Consider the following 13,512-nt stretch of genomic DNA (forward strand, 5'->3'; position numbering starts at 1 on the left):
TTTCCAGGGGTCTACTCTTTCATCTACTCCCTCACTCCATGATCATAACCACAGATGCCTCCCCCTATGCATGGGGAGCTCACCTGGGAGATCTTCGCACCCAGGGACTCTGGACCCCTCAGGAGCGTCAACATCACATCAATTTCCTGGAACTCAGGGCCATGTTCTATGCCCTCAAGGCCTTCCAGCACCTTCTCTACCCTCAGGTTCTTCTCCTGTGCACAGACAACCAAGTCGCCATGTACTACATAAACAAGCAAGGCGGCACCGGATCTCCCCTCCTCTGTCAGGAGGCCATCCGCATCTGGACCTGGGCCACGGCCCACAGTCTCTTCCTCAAGGCTGTCTATATCCAGGGCGAGCAGAACTCCCTGGCCGACAATCTCAGCCGCATCCTTCAACCTCACGAGTGGACTCTGGATCCTCCCACACTCTGCTCCATCTTTGCTCGGTGGGGCACTCCTCAGGTGGACCTTTTTGCAGCTCCTCACAATCATCAGCTGCCCCAGTTCTGTTCCAGACTCTTCTCTCCTCATCGTCTGGCCCCGGATGCCTTCCTGCTCAACTGGACGGATCAGTTCCTCTATGCCTTTCCTCCACTACCTCTGATGTTGCGGACGTTATTCAAACTCCGCAGGGACAGAGCCACCATGATTCTCATCGCCCCTCGGTGGCCTCGCCAACACTGGTTTTCCCTCCTGCTCCAGCTCAGCTCCAAAGAGCCCATTCCTCTTCCTGTGTTTCCTACTCTACTTACACAGCAGCATCAGTTTCTACTGCATCCCAATCTGTCTTCGCTCCACCTGACAGCTTGGTTTCTCTCGGGCTGACCTCTCCAGACAATCTGTCTCAGCCTGTCCGTCGTATTTTGGATGCCTCCAGGAAACCGACCACCCTCCAATGTTACCATCAGAAGTGGACCCGGTTCTCCTCTTGGTGTCTACTACATCACCACGATCCCACCTCATTGGCGGTGGAAGCTGTTCTGGACTATTTGCTCTCTCTATCCGACGCTGGCCTCAAGTCTACCTCAATCAGAGTCCACCTCAGTGCCATCACTGCGTTTCATGAGCCTATCCTCGGAAAACCTCTCACGGCTCATCCACTGGTTTCCCGGTTCATGAGAGGCCTCTTCAATGTCAAACCACCGCTGAAGCCTCCTCCAGTCGTCTGGGACCTGAATGTAGTTTTATCCGCCCTCATGAAACCTCCTTTTGAGCCTCTTGCCTCAAATTCACTCAAATTTCTTACGTGGAAGGTGCTTTTCCTCATTGCCATCACCTCTGCCAGGAGGGTTAGTGAGCTGCATGCACTGGTTGCCGACCCACCTTTCACAGTTTTTCACCATGACAAGGTGGTTCTGCGTACCCATCCTAGATTTCTCCCCAAGGTGATATCGGACTTCCACCTCAACCAGTCCATCGTATTACCTGTCTTTTTCTCTAAGCCCCATTCTCATCCTGGGGAACAGGCGTTACACACACTAGACTGTAAGCGTGCCCTTGCGTACTACCTTGACCGTACCAGGGCTCACCGCTCGTCCTCTCGGCTCTTTCTGTCCTTCGACCCTAACCGTCTAGGTCGTCCTGTCTCTAAATGGACGCTTTCCAACTGGCTTGCTGCCTGCATTGCGTTCTGTTATGCTCGGGCCGGTCTCTCACTGGAAGGTGCTGTCACGGCCCACAGGGTCAGAGCTATGGCTGCTTCTGTGGCTTTCCTCCGCTCCACGCCCATCGAGGAGATCTGCAAGGCTGCCACTTGGTCCTCAGTTCACACGTTCACTACTCACTATTGTCTGGATGCCTTCTCCAGACGGGATGGACACTTCGGCCAATCTGTGTTACAAAATTTATTTTCCTAATGGCCAACCATCCCTCCTCCCTCTCTGTTAGCTTGAAGGTCACCCATGCGTTAAGAATATGCTGCCTGCTTGTCCTGGGATAAAGCACAGTTACTTACCGTAACAGGTGTTATCCAGGGATAGCAGGCAGATATTCTTACGTCCCACCCACCTCCCCGGGTTGGCTTCTTAGCTGGCTTATCTTAACTGGGGACCACGCACTCCTCCGTCGGGCGGGAAGGCACTCGCGCATGCGCGGTGCGGCCAACTAGAACTTTCTAGTTAAAAGTGTCCGTACCGGGGCTCCGTCGGTGACGTCACCCATGCGTTAAGAATATCTGCCTGCTGTCCCTGGATAACACCTGTTACGGTAAGTAACTGTGCTTTATGGGGACGGGGTCTGGGGTGGAGACTGGGTAGAGATGGGTGGGGTCTGGCCCACAACTTAGCCCAGTGTTTTTCAACCACCAGTCCACGGACCAATGCCGGTCCACAGAATAATTCTTTTATTTCTGCCGGTCCATAGGTGTAAAAAGGTTGAAAAACACTGAGTTATATGACTGAATAATTTGTAAGGGTGCTTTTTAATACAAACCATGTGGTCAGGTCAAGTAGAGGAATATCCTCTGAAATACTTGAGGAGACAAAAGAAGGTACAGGCAAGAGAAAAAAATCAAGCTGTGATTTTGTTTGTCATAATGAAAAGTCTTAGGTTATAGACTTTAAAAATTTGTAGTCAGTTGCCCAGTTTAGAGTGGATTAGACAAGTCGGCTTAAACAACGGGAAAGGTACTGTTAAGGCTTTGTTCAGGAATCCTTTGTTAATATACAGTCGAATCCTATAAGCACTCGGTATGGGTGGTCACAGTTTATATGTACTATGGCTCCCATAGTTTCATATGAAAGAAAGAGAAAACAGTTTCAGGCTTGGAACAACATAGGACATACCTGGAATTTTGGCTGCTGTGGGCTCAAGTACTTATGATATGTTTATAGTCAAACTCCTACTGTTTTTCTGAAATTATTATTATTATTTTTTTAGTTCAATATGTTAAGCTTAATATAGTACAGCTTACAAGCATAAACAAACAGTGTATAGGTATATAAATATAAGGTATTATATATATATATATATATATATATATATATATATATATATATATATATATATATACACACACTAGTCGTTAAGCCCGTTACATTAACGGGTGCTAGAATTTATGTCTGTCTGTATTTTTCTTTCTGTCTCTTTCCTCCCTCCATTTCCCTGTGTAGCGCTGTCTCTGCTTTCTTCCTCAGTCTGCACTCTCAAGCTGTAACATTACTGCTTAGCTTTTTCTCCCTGCAAGCATCTCTGCTCTCTTTCTCATCCCCAGTCTCTTTGCTATTTTTCTCTTCTTGCAGGGGTCTCTGCTCTCCTTTCTCTATATGTTCCTGATTCCTGCAAACTTCTGTTTTCTCTGTATGCTCTTGATCCTGTGTTTCCCTGTAGGTGTCTTTTCCCTTTTTTTTTTTTTTTTTTATTCCTTCTTCATGTATGGTTGATTTATTAAAAGTTTTTTTATTTTTCCTATTTGTTGCATGCCTGTCTCCTTGGCCGCTGTATGTTTCTAATTTTTTTGCTTTGTGTGCTTGTTTGTGTTTTTTTGCTGATTGTCTACTTGGTCGCTGTCAGTCTGTCTGTCTCATTGGCTGCTGTATGTCTGTATGCCTTTTTTTCAGTCTAACTCCTTGGCCACTGTATGTCTGGAAGGTTTTTTTTCCTGAATTTATCCTTGGGCATTGTAATTTTTATTTTTTTCTGTTTGTCTCCTTGGCTGTTTGTATTTTTTTGCTGTCTCTCTGTCTGTCTACTTGGACGCTGTATGTAAGTATGTCTGTCTCCTTTGCTGCTGTATGTCTGTTTGTCATTTTTTTTCCTGTGTCTCTCTCTCCTTGTCCTCTGTGTTTTGTTATTTTTTCAATCTGTGTCTTTAGCCCCCTGTCCTTCTGTGACTGTCTGTGTGTCTCTCTCTACTTGTGCACTGTTGTTTGTTTGTTTTTTCAATCTCTCTTTAGCTCCTGATCCCCTCTCACTGACCCTTGCGCGACTGCATGTAATTCCGGTTAGGTTTCCATGGCAACCCTGCTCGCGGGTCTGTGAGTGTAGGGCCGTTTTGTCGGGTCTGGCGGCGCCGGGTTGGGAAAAGTCCTGGCTCCTTTTTTGGTTTGGGCCCGTGCAGAGGGGCTCAACAGCGCACAACCACCTTTCCTTCCCTCCCTCCATCAGGTGCAGTGCAGCTCCACCAATGTTAAAAGCAGCCGCGTCAAAATCGGAGCCCTGCCACTGCCGTAGCACTTTCCCCTCTGCCTTGGTCCCGCCCCTTCTCTGACATATGGGACCGCGGCAGAGGGAACGTGTTACGGTGGCGGCAGGGCTCCAATTTCAAAGCAGCTGCTTTTAACATAGGCGGAGCTGAACTGTACCTGATGGAGGAAGGGAAGGAACGGTGGGGCAAATTTGGTCAAAGGCAGGAATTGTTTGGCGGACCAAACACTGTGAAACCGTGAGGAAGGCCGCCGCAGCCTCGCAGCTAGGTAGGGGGACAACAATGGCGCTTATGCTCAAGCCCCCGCCGCAGCTCCTCTCTCGATCCTGGTGCGGTTCGAGAGAGGATTCGTGGTGGCGGCTTGAGCATAAGCGCAATTGTTGTCCAAGTTGCCGAGTTTGGTGACGTAAACCCGCGCATGCGCACTAAAAAAAGCGCGACGGATCAGGGAACACATTTTTTTTAGTGCGCATGCGCGTCCTACCATTTTATTATATTAGATAGGAACAATTAATCACATCCTGCATGTCAATATCTAGAGCTAATATCAATAATTCTGTTATGTTCCTTCTAGATTCAGTATGCTAGGTGTTCAGTCCCTTTCTGCAATCCAGGAGTTGCAGAAATCATACCACTTTTCTGTAAAAAAATGTTTAGGATCATGTAGATTTGATCTGTATTATTTAGGAAATACAGTATGTCAAACTATGTTAACTCAATGACTGCCCTGTACTAGATTGAAAATGTAATTCTCTGGAAATGGCCAGATATTTATTATTGTAATCCGTCTAGAACTGAAAGTTTAAGGTGGAATAGAAGTCAATAAATGTGCATAATGTAAACAATTGAAAGTCAATTAATAAGGTGACCATAACCCTTTAGTGTCATGAGCCAGAGACAACCTTTACATCCACAGACAGGAGAAAAATAACAATCCGCAGCGTCCCACCACCTAGTCAACAACTAGAACTAAATGAGAAATAAGTACCCCACTGGAGGGGAGAAGCCTATAAGAGGAAAACAAAGAAGGCATGAACCAATCCCCACAAACGTAATCAAACCTGAGAGAGTAATATCAAATGAAATACAACATTAACTGCCAGCAAATAGTGAATGAACAAGTACTTAAGAATATCAATTAAACAATATGGATTAAAGCTCTTAATACAAATATTAATATAAACCATCATTTAGTCTAGGAAGCTATGACTGAGCTGTTACAAACTGCTAGTGTCCATAAGCAGGGCGTCTTGTTCTGTGAGAAATTTATCTAGACCACCTGGATTGAGATAGTTCTTTGTTTTGTTGCGATATGTGATTTTTATCTTGGCTGGTGCTAACAAACCATAGTGGACCTCCAGCAGTTTTAGTCCAGGTCACCGCACTAAGACTTGACAATGTTTCTCTACTGTATTTTTAGTGAAATCTGGAGAATTGTAAATCAGTTGACCATTTCAGTGGATTTTGTGTATTTCTTTCATTTTGGCCATTCGCTTCAACTTGTGGGTAGCGAAGATTTTTTTTTTACTATCGCACGCGGTTGCTGATCACTGCCGGGAGCCCACTCCAGCATATGGTGAGCGCTCGCTGTATCTCAAATGGTCTATCGAAAGATAGATTTCTCATACATTCTTATGATGTGGAGATTATTTCTACGATTGCAATTGTCTTAATTTTCCAGAAGAGATTCAAGATGGCCTATAGTCTTGCGATCCATATGTTGTTGAGCAGCAATATTGTCTTAACATCTTATACTTTTGTTCCAGAATCCCCAGCCAGGCATCCTTGTGTTAAGATGAGATATTTTGGGCTTTCTATCTTTAATGTCTGTTTTGCTTTCTGATAGGAGCATAGATATTTGCTTCAATTGTTTGTCTACCTCAGTCATACTGTCTTTGGGGTAACACTCCATCGTTCTTTTGAGAGTAACGGATGATCTTGTTTGGGTCATTTACCGCTTGGAATAAGTCCAAAAGCTACCTCAGTTTTACTGGTTTTATGTTGAGGCATCTCTTTTGTATTTTAGTAAGGCTCTAACTGATATTAGGCAATTAATAAGTAAAGAAAAGCGGCTATGAGGGAAGGAGCTGACACGTTATCCCTCCATCCCTATACCTCAACCAGACCACTGATCAACATTTACTAGTTATTCCCTCACTTAAAATTATTAACGCACGGCGGCATTTCATCTTTTCCGTTACAGCTCCTCAAACATAGAATTCCCTCCCTATTTACTTAAGGGAAGAAAATTTTTTTTATAAATTTAAGAGCAAACTAAAAAGCTTTCTTTTTAAAGATGCATTTAATAATTAGAAAGCCTGACTAGGAGTTTCATTTCAATCCCATAACTTCTCTGAGATTTATTGTTCTTTCCCTTCCTATTGTGTTGGTTTTTGGTTTTTTTTTTTTTTACCATAATTGTCTTCTCTTTTATCAATTAATTTGTATTTCTTTTCCCATCCTTTCCTCGGGTTTTATTATGTTTGTAAAGTTAGTTTTCAATATGTTTCGTAAGGTTTAGTTCTCTGTTTTGTTGCCCTCTTAATTTTGTAATTTTACTGAGATGTTCATCGCTTAGAATTTTGAATAAGTGATCAATCAAATTTATAATAAACTTGAAACTTGAATATAAACCAAGATTTTTGGGCCAAAAATGGCCCAAAAAATGGGGGGTCTCGTTTTATATTTGGGTCAGTGCCCATCTGCCCCCACTTCTGGACCCTTTTGCAAACCTCCCCTGGGCCTGCCGTAAGCCATGGTGGTCCAGTGGTGAGCCTGGACAGGAGGGATTCCTCCCACTTCCTTTCCCGATTGACTCTGACACATCAGACCTTTTTTTAAAAAAAAAAAACAAAAAACAACCTATCGTTAAATCGCAGTACAGCGGTGAACTGGGCAGGGGCGATATTCCTACACTCCTGCTCTGTGTAAAGCCGCAATCTGAAATGACTGCTGCAAGTCCTCACAGCAACCTCGTGAGTTCCTGCATTCTTGCAAAGTTGCCTCAATAACTCACGGCAGCCATTTCAGATAGTAGCTCTGCACAGAGCAAGAGCATAAGAAAATTGCTCCTGCCCCGGTTCACTGCTGGATCATCAGGTCTTGGGAGGTGGAATGTGTCCGAGTTGGCCAGGACAGAAGATGGGTAGAATCCCTAATGTCCTGGCCTACTACTGGACCACCAGGGCTTATTTCAGACCTGGGGGAAGCCTACAAGGCATCAAGGAAGGGAGGGTGGCTGGGTGCAGAGCCTGGCAGGAAGGGAGGGGGACTGGGTGCAGAGCCTGGCAGAGGAAGGAGTGAGGGAGGGGTATTGGACGCAGAGACTGGCAGGGCACTCAAATATAAACCCATAGTTTATATTTGTCAACATTTTTTCCTCCTTTTGGGGGGGAGGGAAAGGTTATCTCGGTTTATATTCAGATCAGTTTATATTCAAGTATATAATGTAGTTCATTTAACTTCTGAAACTACTGTGTGTTTTGTAGGTTGGAATTTCTTCATGTGCTATTATCTGAGTCCACTTTGCTTCTTGCATGAAAATGTCTGTATGAAACTTGCATGAAACTTAATGACTGTAAGTTCTGCAGATACTCTAGAGAGAAAAGGTAAACTAAAAGAAATGTGCTTTCTAGCTCATTTCTACAACTTATTGGAGAAGGAAAAATAAAAGCACTTAGTATATTATAATTCTCCAATAAACATTTTTAAAATGTGTGAGGAAACAGAGTATACAATATTCATAGTTTAAAAGATATCTTTAATCCAGTAAAGTTTGTTGTAATTTGTGGCTTATTACTGTAGACCAGGGGTGCCCACACTTTTTGGGCTACTTTTAAAATGACCAAATCAAAATGATCTACCAACAATAAAATTTTTTAAAAACCCCACAAAGTACACTGAAAGGCAGAGAAAATGTTAATTCTCAATCAAAATACGGGGTTTTTTTTTCCAAAGAGGTCAAGGCAGATGACTCTATGCAATGTCACCTCAATAACAACCATACAAAAATAGACAAATATACCCCTACCTTTTTACTAAACCGCGATAGCAGTTTTTAGTACAGGGAGCTGCGCTGAATTCCCTGTGCTGCTCTCGATGCTCATAGGCTCCCTGCACTAAAAATGCTATTGCAGTTTGTAAAAGGGGGCCATAGTGCAAAATATAGACAGCAGATATAAATTCTCAAAACAGACACATTTTGATCACTAAATTGAAAATAAAATCATTTTTCCTACCTTTGTTGCCTGATAATTTCATGAGTCTCTGGTTGCACTTTATTCTTCTGACTGTGCATCCAATATTTCTTCCCTACTTTCAGCCTCCTGTATGCTTTCTCTCTTCCAGACCTCATTCTTTCCCCCAACATTTTCTTTCTTTTACCCTGCTTCTTTCTTTCTTTCTTTCTCCATGCCCCCTTTCTGTCTGTCTCCCTGTCTTTCTGTCTCCCTGCCCCCCCTTTCTTTCTTTTTGCCCTCCCCCAAGCCACCGCTGCAGGGGAACAGACCGCCGCCGAGTTCTGAGCTCTCCCTGCTTCCCTTGCCCATAAAGAGGACGCTGAAGCGCTGGGCTGACCAACTTTCGCCACTCGACATCAATTCTGACATCAGAGAGGAAGTTCCCGGCAGCCTGGCAGCGATTGGCTGGCCCGGAACTTCCTCTTCGACGTCAGAATTGACGTTGGGTGGCGAAAGTTAGTCTGCCTGGCGCTTCAGCGTCCTCTTTATGGGGAAGGGAAGTAGGTTGGACACCCCTGCTCTAGCTAGCTGAGCCGCAAGCTGCACTCAAGTGGCTAAAGAGCCGCGGTTTGCCTTCCACTGGTCTAGAGTGATGCTGGAAATTAACAGCAACTCCAGTCTCCAGTCCCTCTATTTCAAACAGTTTACAAAAGATAGGGGTACTTAACATCAATAGATTCTATTCAAGTCTCAAACCTATAAATATGAGAATGATCATCTCAACAAGGCGCCCTGTCTCAGTGAGACTTGGGATGGAGGGCTTAGCTCCCTGCTCCTGGACGTGACTGCAGTGCTATGTGCAATCCCCTCTCTGGTCCTGCCATGCGGCAGAGAGAATGACCTGGAGCCGAATAGGGACTCTTTCACGTTCTCCCTCTTCTCACCCCTGCACCCTCACCTCACCTCTCTGCCTCTCTCGCATGTGCTCGCAACACCTCGCTACTCTTTCACTCATGCATTCCCAAACTTCCCCAAGCCGTGCCTCTAAAATACTTACCCACAACGGTTTGTGGCGTACCTAGCCACCTCTTGCAGTGTGCTAGTGTGCACCAATGGCCTGAAAAACACAGAGGAGCAGCGCATCAGTTTCCTGCTATGTGAGCCTTTGCAGCCCTGAAGAAGTGGCATGTCAGCCACGAAACAATCGTTTTTTGGATGCACATAGTTTGTAGTTCCTGCTAGCACAGTTTTACACAGTGGAATTAGTAATATGATTGATTTTCATGTTTTTATTTTTGCACTTCTCTAGATATGTATAGTACCCACGAAAGGTTTTTCTACCTATTATGGATAGATGGTTGGGTAGTTTTTTCCCCCTTTTGTATAACAGGCTTTTTCTTTTGTTGGTTTTTCATGTGGTATCAGAGTTCAGTGCTTGTTGCTGCGTGTTCAGTTTTCTTTTGGGGAGATTTTGTAAACGGTATTTAGATTGCCTATACCCCCATTTCCTCCTTTTCAAGTTTCTAAATTTATAATCAAAATTTAATCAAGGTTCTAAACTTATGAGCATAAAAAGTGGACGGCAATAGGAGCAGATTTAGGGTAGGAGATAAATAGAAGCTTAACTCTGAACTGCAGCACTGAGGGCATAAATTAGGTTCATAAATCTAAGCAAATGAGAGGCAGGCCTAAGTATTATTAGCTAAAATATTAAGCTCCTAAATTAAGATGCAATTTCAGCTGAAAATGGGGCACAAACTTGGAAGTTTAAATGTCAGCTTTAATATCAGGCGTCAGGCCCCTTGTTTATACTAATATTCACTTAACCAGTGTTTTTTGAATGTCTAGAGTGCTTTAAGGTAAAACTGTTCTATTTCAAGATATATATATAGTACTTGAAAACATGTAGAAGGGCTTTTTTTTTTTTTGTCATACAATTCTGAATTGGGACGTTTTTCTCATTACGTCCAAAAAAGAAAAAAAAATCCATCTTAGATCCATTTTCAAACCGGAAAAATGTCTGGGTTTCCTTTTCAAAAATGGCTCAAAGATGGATGTTTTTGCACAGGTCTAAAAAAGAGAGATTTTCCAAACTGTGTGCCTAAACACACACTCTAAAACCCCCCCCCCCAAAAAAAAACCAGGCACAAGAACATCTGACATCATTTTGAGAGAAATGGCCACACAGATGTTTTCAGATCAGAGGAGCAGCCTAGTGGTCAGTGCAGTGGACTTTTAACAAAGGCACCCAGGTAGAGTTCCCACCATAACTTTTATTTTGTCTTGTGAGCCCTCCACGAACAGAATAAAACCTACTGTAGCTGTGCACCACTGCCATAGGTTCAAGCCTATCTGTGTCTCCTAGATACATTAGATCAGGGATCTCAAAGTCCCTCCTTGAGGGCCGCAATCCAGTCGGGTTTTCAGGATTTCCCCAATGAATATGCATTGAAAGCAGTGCATGCACATAGATCTCATGCATATTCATTATGGAAATCCTGAAAACCCGACTGGATTGCGGCCCTCAAGGACTTTGAGACCCCTGCATTAGATAGTTTGCTTGTATTTAGAGAGCTCACAATTTCCACCACAAATGTACTAGGTAGAGTGAGATTTGGACCTGATCCCTTTGTTCATAGCCTACTTCACTGACAACAAGGCTACTCCTGGGAGCTGCTTGCTGCTCTGTTGCGTATGCCTATAATACATGATGCTGTCATAGTGCCCTGATATACCCTTTGAGTTTTATTTCTTACAGAGTGGAAGGGGGACCACATTTCAGTTTGGGGATTTATGGATGGGTCAAGCCTTAATCCTCCAGTTGGTCAATCAGAGCACCTTCTAGTTAAATGGACATGATTAAAACAGAATGGGATCACTCTAGTCCTGCCCAGAACATGCCTCCAACATGCCTTGTTGTTCTACGAACTGGGTGGAAAATGTTCAAATTCCTTCTTTTCGAAAACCATTTCATACAGCTTTCTGAAATCTCTGACATCAGTGTGGAAATGTTGACAACTTTTTGACAACAGGAGACGACCTTTCTTATGTTATGGAGAACCATTTCTGTAGTAGAAATATTTTTCTACACTAGTTTCATTTATTTTGGTTTTAACTCCTGCTATATAATATGTTGTCATGTTAAGGATATTATAATGGAACTTCATCTGTCATGTATTACTGTAAAATAGTGGGGAGTGGTTTCTGCTGAAGATTTTACCTTTATCTGAATATCATAGGATTGTTGGAATTTTTTAATAGCTTTTTGCACTTAAAAGAACCCTTTTACCAAAGCTTAGGGCTCCTTTTACAAAGCCGCGCTAGCAGTTTTAGCGCGTGCTAGCCGCTACTGCCTCCTTTTAAGCAGGCGGTAATTTTTCAGCTACCGCGCCCTAATCTTGTGCGTGCGCTAAAAACACTAGCGCGCCTTAGTAAAAGGAGCCCTTAATGCGCTAAGTTCCATGTGGCCCTGACCCATATGGCACACAATATTTAGCATGTGCTAATATCCATTAGCATATGCTAAGCTTTAGTAAAAGGACCCCAAAGTTCTTTTCTTCTTCTTGTCACACAGCTCTTGATACCATATTATAATTTTTGCCTCATTATGTAACTGAAATCCAATATCATTAGTATGTGATATGTTATGGGGAGTGGAGCCAAGTTCAGTGCAGTGTTTGTATTCCTACTTTCGGATTTTACATTTTTAAAATTCTTGTGGCTAAGTAGCCAAGTATATTTTCAGGCACAAATATGTGCCTGAAAAAATAGATGTTCACTAAACTACAGAAATATTCTGTAAGACAAAACATTATCCTGTTTGTCAAAAGGGATTATTTTTTGTCATCCAGATATTTACATCAATGTTGAGTGGTTTGTACTTCCTTTTTTTGATGATTAATCTTTCTGATTCCAGCTTTCCGCCACAGTGTGTACACATTAGCTTGAAAGTGTTCTTTGGGTTGTCAACAGGTTAGCGGCATTGTAGGTTTGGTTGCATGCAATTTCATATTAAGATAAAATGTTCTCAGCAGGGCATTTAATTGCAGGCTGCAGAAACAGCACTACTGTTATACTCAAAGAGGATGAGTGAATTAGGTAAATCAATTTGGCATTTTCTGGTTTATATTTCGTAGTGCTGCAGATGGTCACGTAAGTACTGATACATTCGTGTAGCTATGTGCCACCAACAAGGTAAGAGGAAGAAAATAGGAAGAGACTAGCTTCATTGGTGGCACCTACCTACATATAAAGTTATTTTATGTCGATCTTTCTACTTGGGAAGCAGAGCATTATAGTATTTTCCTTCTCGCCTGATTTTCTCTTCTATTTTCCTTCTCCCTTCTTAACTTACCCTTCAAGTCAGTTTATGCTCTTTTTCTAATGTTGCTGAACTCTAGCTTCTCCTCCCTGCACCACCTCTCACGTTTGTTCTCTTTCTCTCTGCTTCGGCTCACTCTATTTTGTTGCTTTTTCTCCCAGTCCATTTCCTTCTCCAACCCCCTTTGCTCTTCCACAAATGGTCCACAGGAAGGGAGCACTTTGCGTTCCTGCTCCTATTTCTGTTACTTCCGTAATCTACTGGTCAGCTAGTAGCCAACAGGCTGCAGGAAGGGTGCTAGCAGCAAAAAGAGCTTCATTTAAATACTGCTATGTCTCCTTCCACAGCATGCTGGAACCAACTTGTTAATCCTTTACTGGTGAGTCACTTGCCAGTGTGACATTTTCCAGTTGCTGGTGACAAGCTGGTGATTGCAGATTTCACACCCTAATTTTAAAAATGTTATATTTGAAAGGAATGCATTGCCATGGTTAGATTTGTTTACAGAAATACCATTATCAAAATAGCATCATGTAAATTGTGTATTTAATTAAAAGCCCTGCTTGTGCTGTTGCTTAGTAAATGCCCATAAAATAAGAGGTATGCTTTTATAACAAGCTGCTTGGCCTGGTCTCCTAATTGACCTCAAGTCTCTTCTGCTGCAGCAGCACAAGCCATTGAGGAGACTGTCGTGTTTCACCGTGAACGCAGTACATTTAGGCGTCAGGCCGTACGGCGCCGACACAATGCAGGGAATAACCCCACCCCTTCTGCTTCGCTCATCGGATCACCTCTCAGGTACGGTATTTCAAATACCACCGTACAGCATGCATTAAGAAAGCCTCTCCCTTATATCTAGTACTT

General features: G+C 43.2%; 1 protein-coding gene across 1 annotated transcript in view; it reads left to right on the top strand.

Annotated features, from left to right (window-relative positions):
- The window catches only part of PCNX1 (pecanex 1), a 311,984-nt gene that overhangs the window by 98,766 nt on the left and 199,706 nt on the right, over positions 1-13,512 (top strand). Inside the window, 1 exon segment of the mRNA XM_033952015.1 lies at positions 13,314-13,446. Within this exon segment, the coding sequence (XP_033807906.1) occupies positions 13,314-13,446 (133 nt within the window).

The sequence above is a fragment of the Geotrypetes seraphini genome, chromosome 7 (genome assembly GCF_902459505.1).
Source record: "Geotrypetes seraphini chromosome 7, aGeoSer1.1, whole genome shotgun sequence".
Classification (NCBI taxonomy): Eukaryota; Metazoa; Chordata; class Amphibia; order Gymnophiona; family Dermophiidae; genus Geotrypetes; species Geotrypetes seraphini.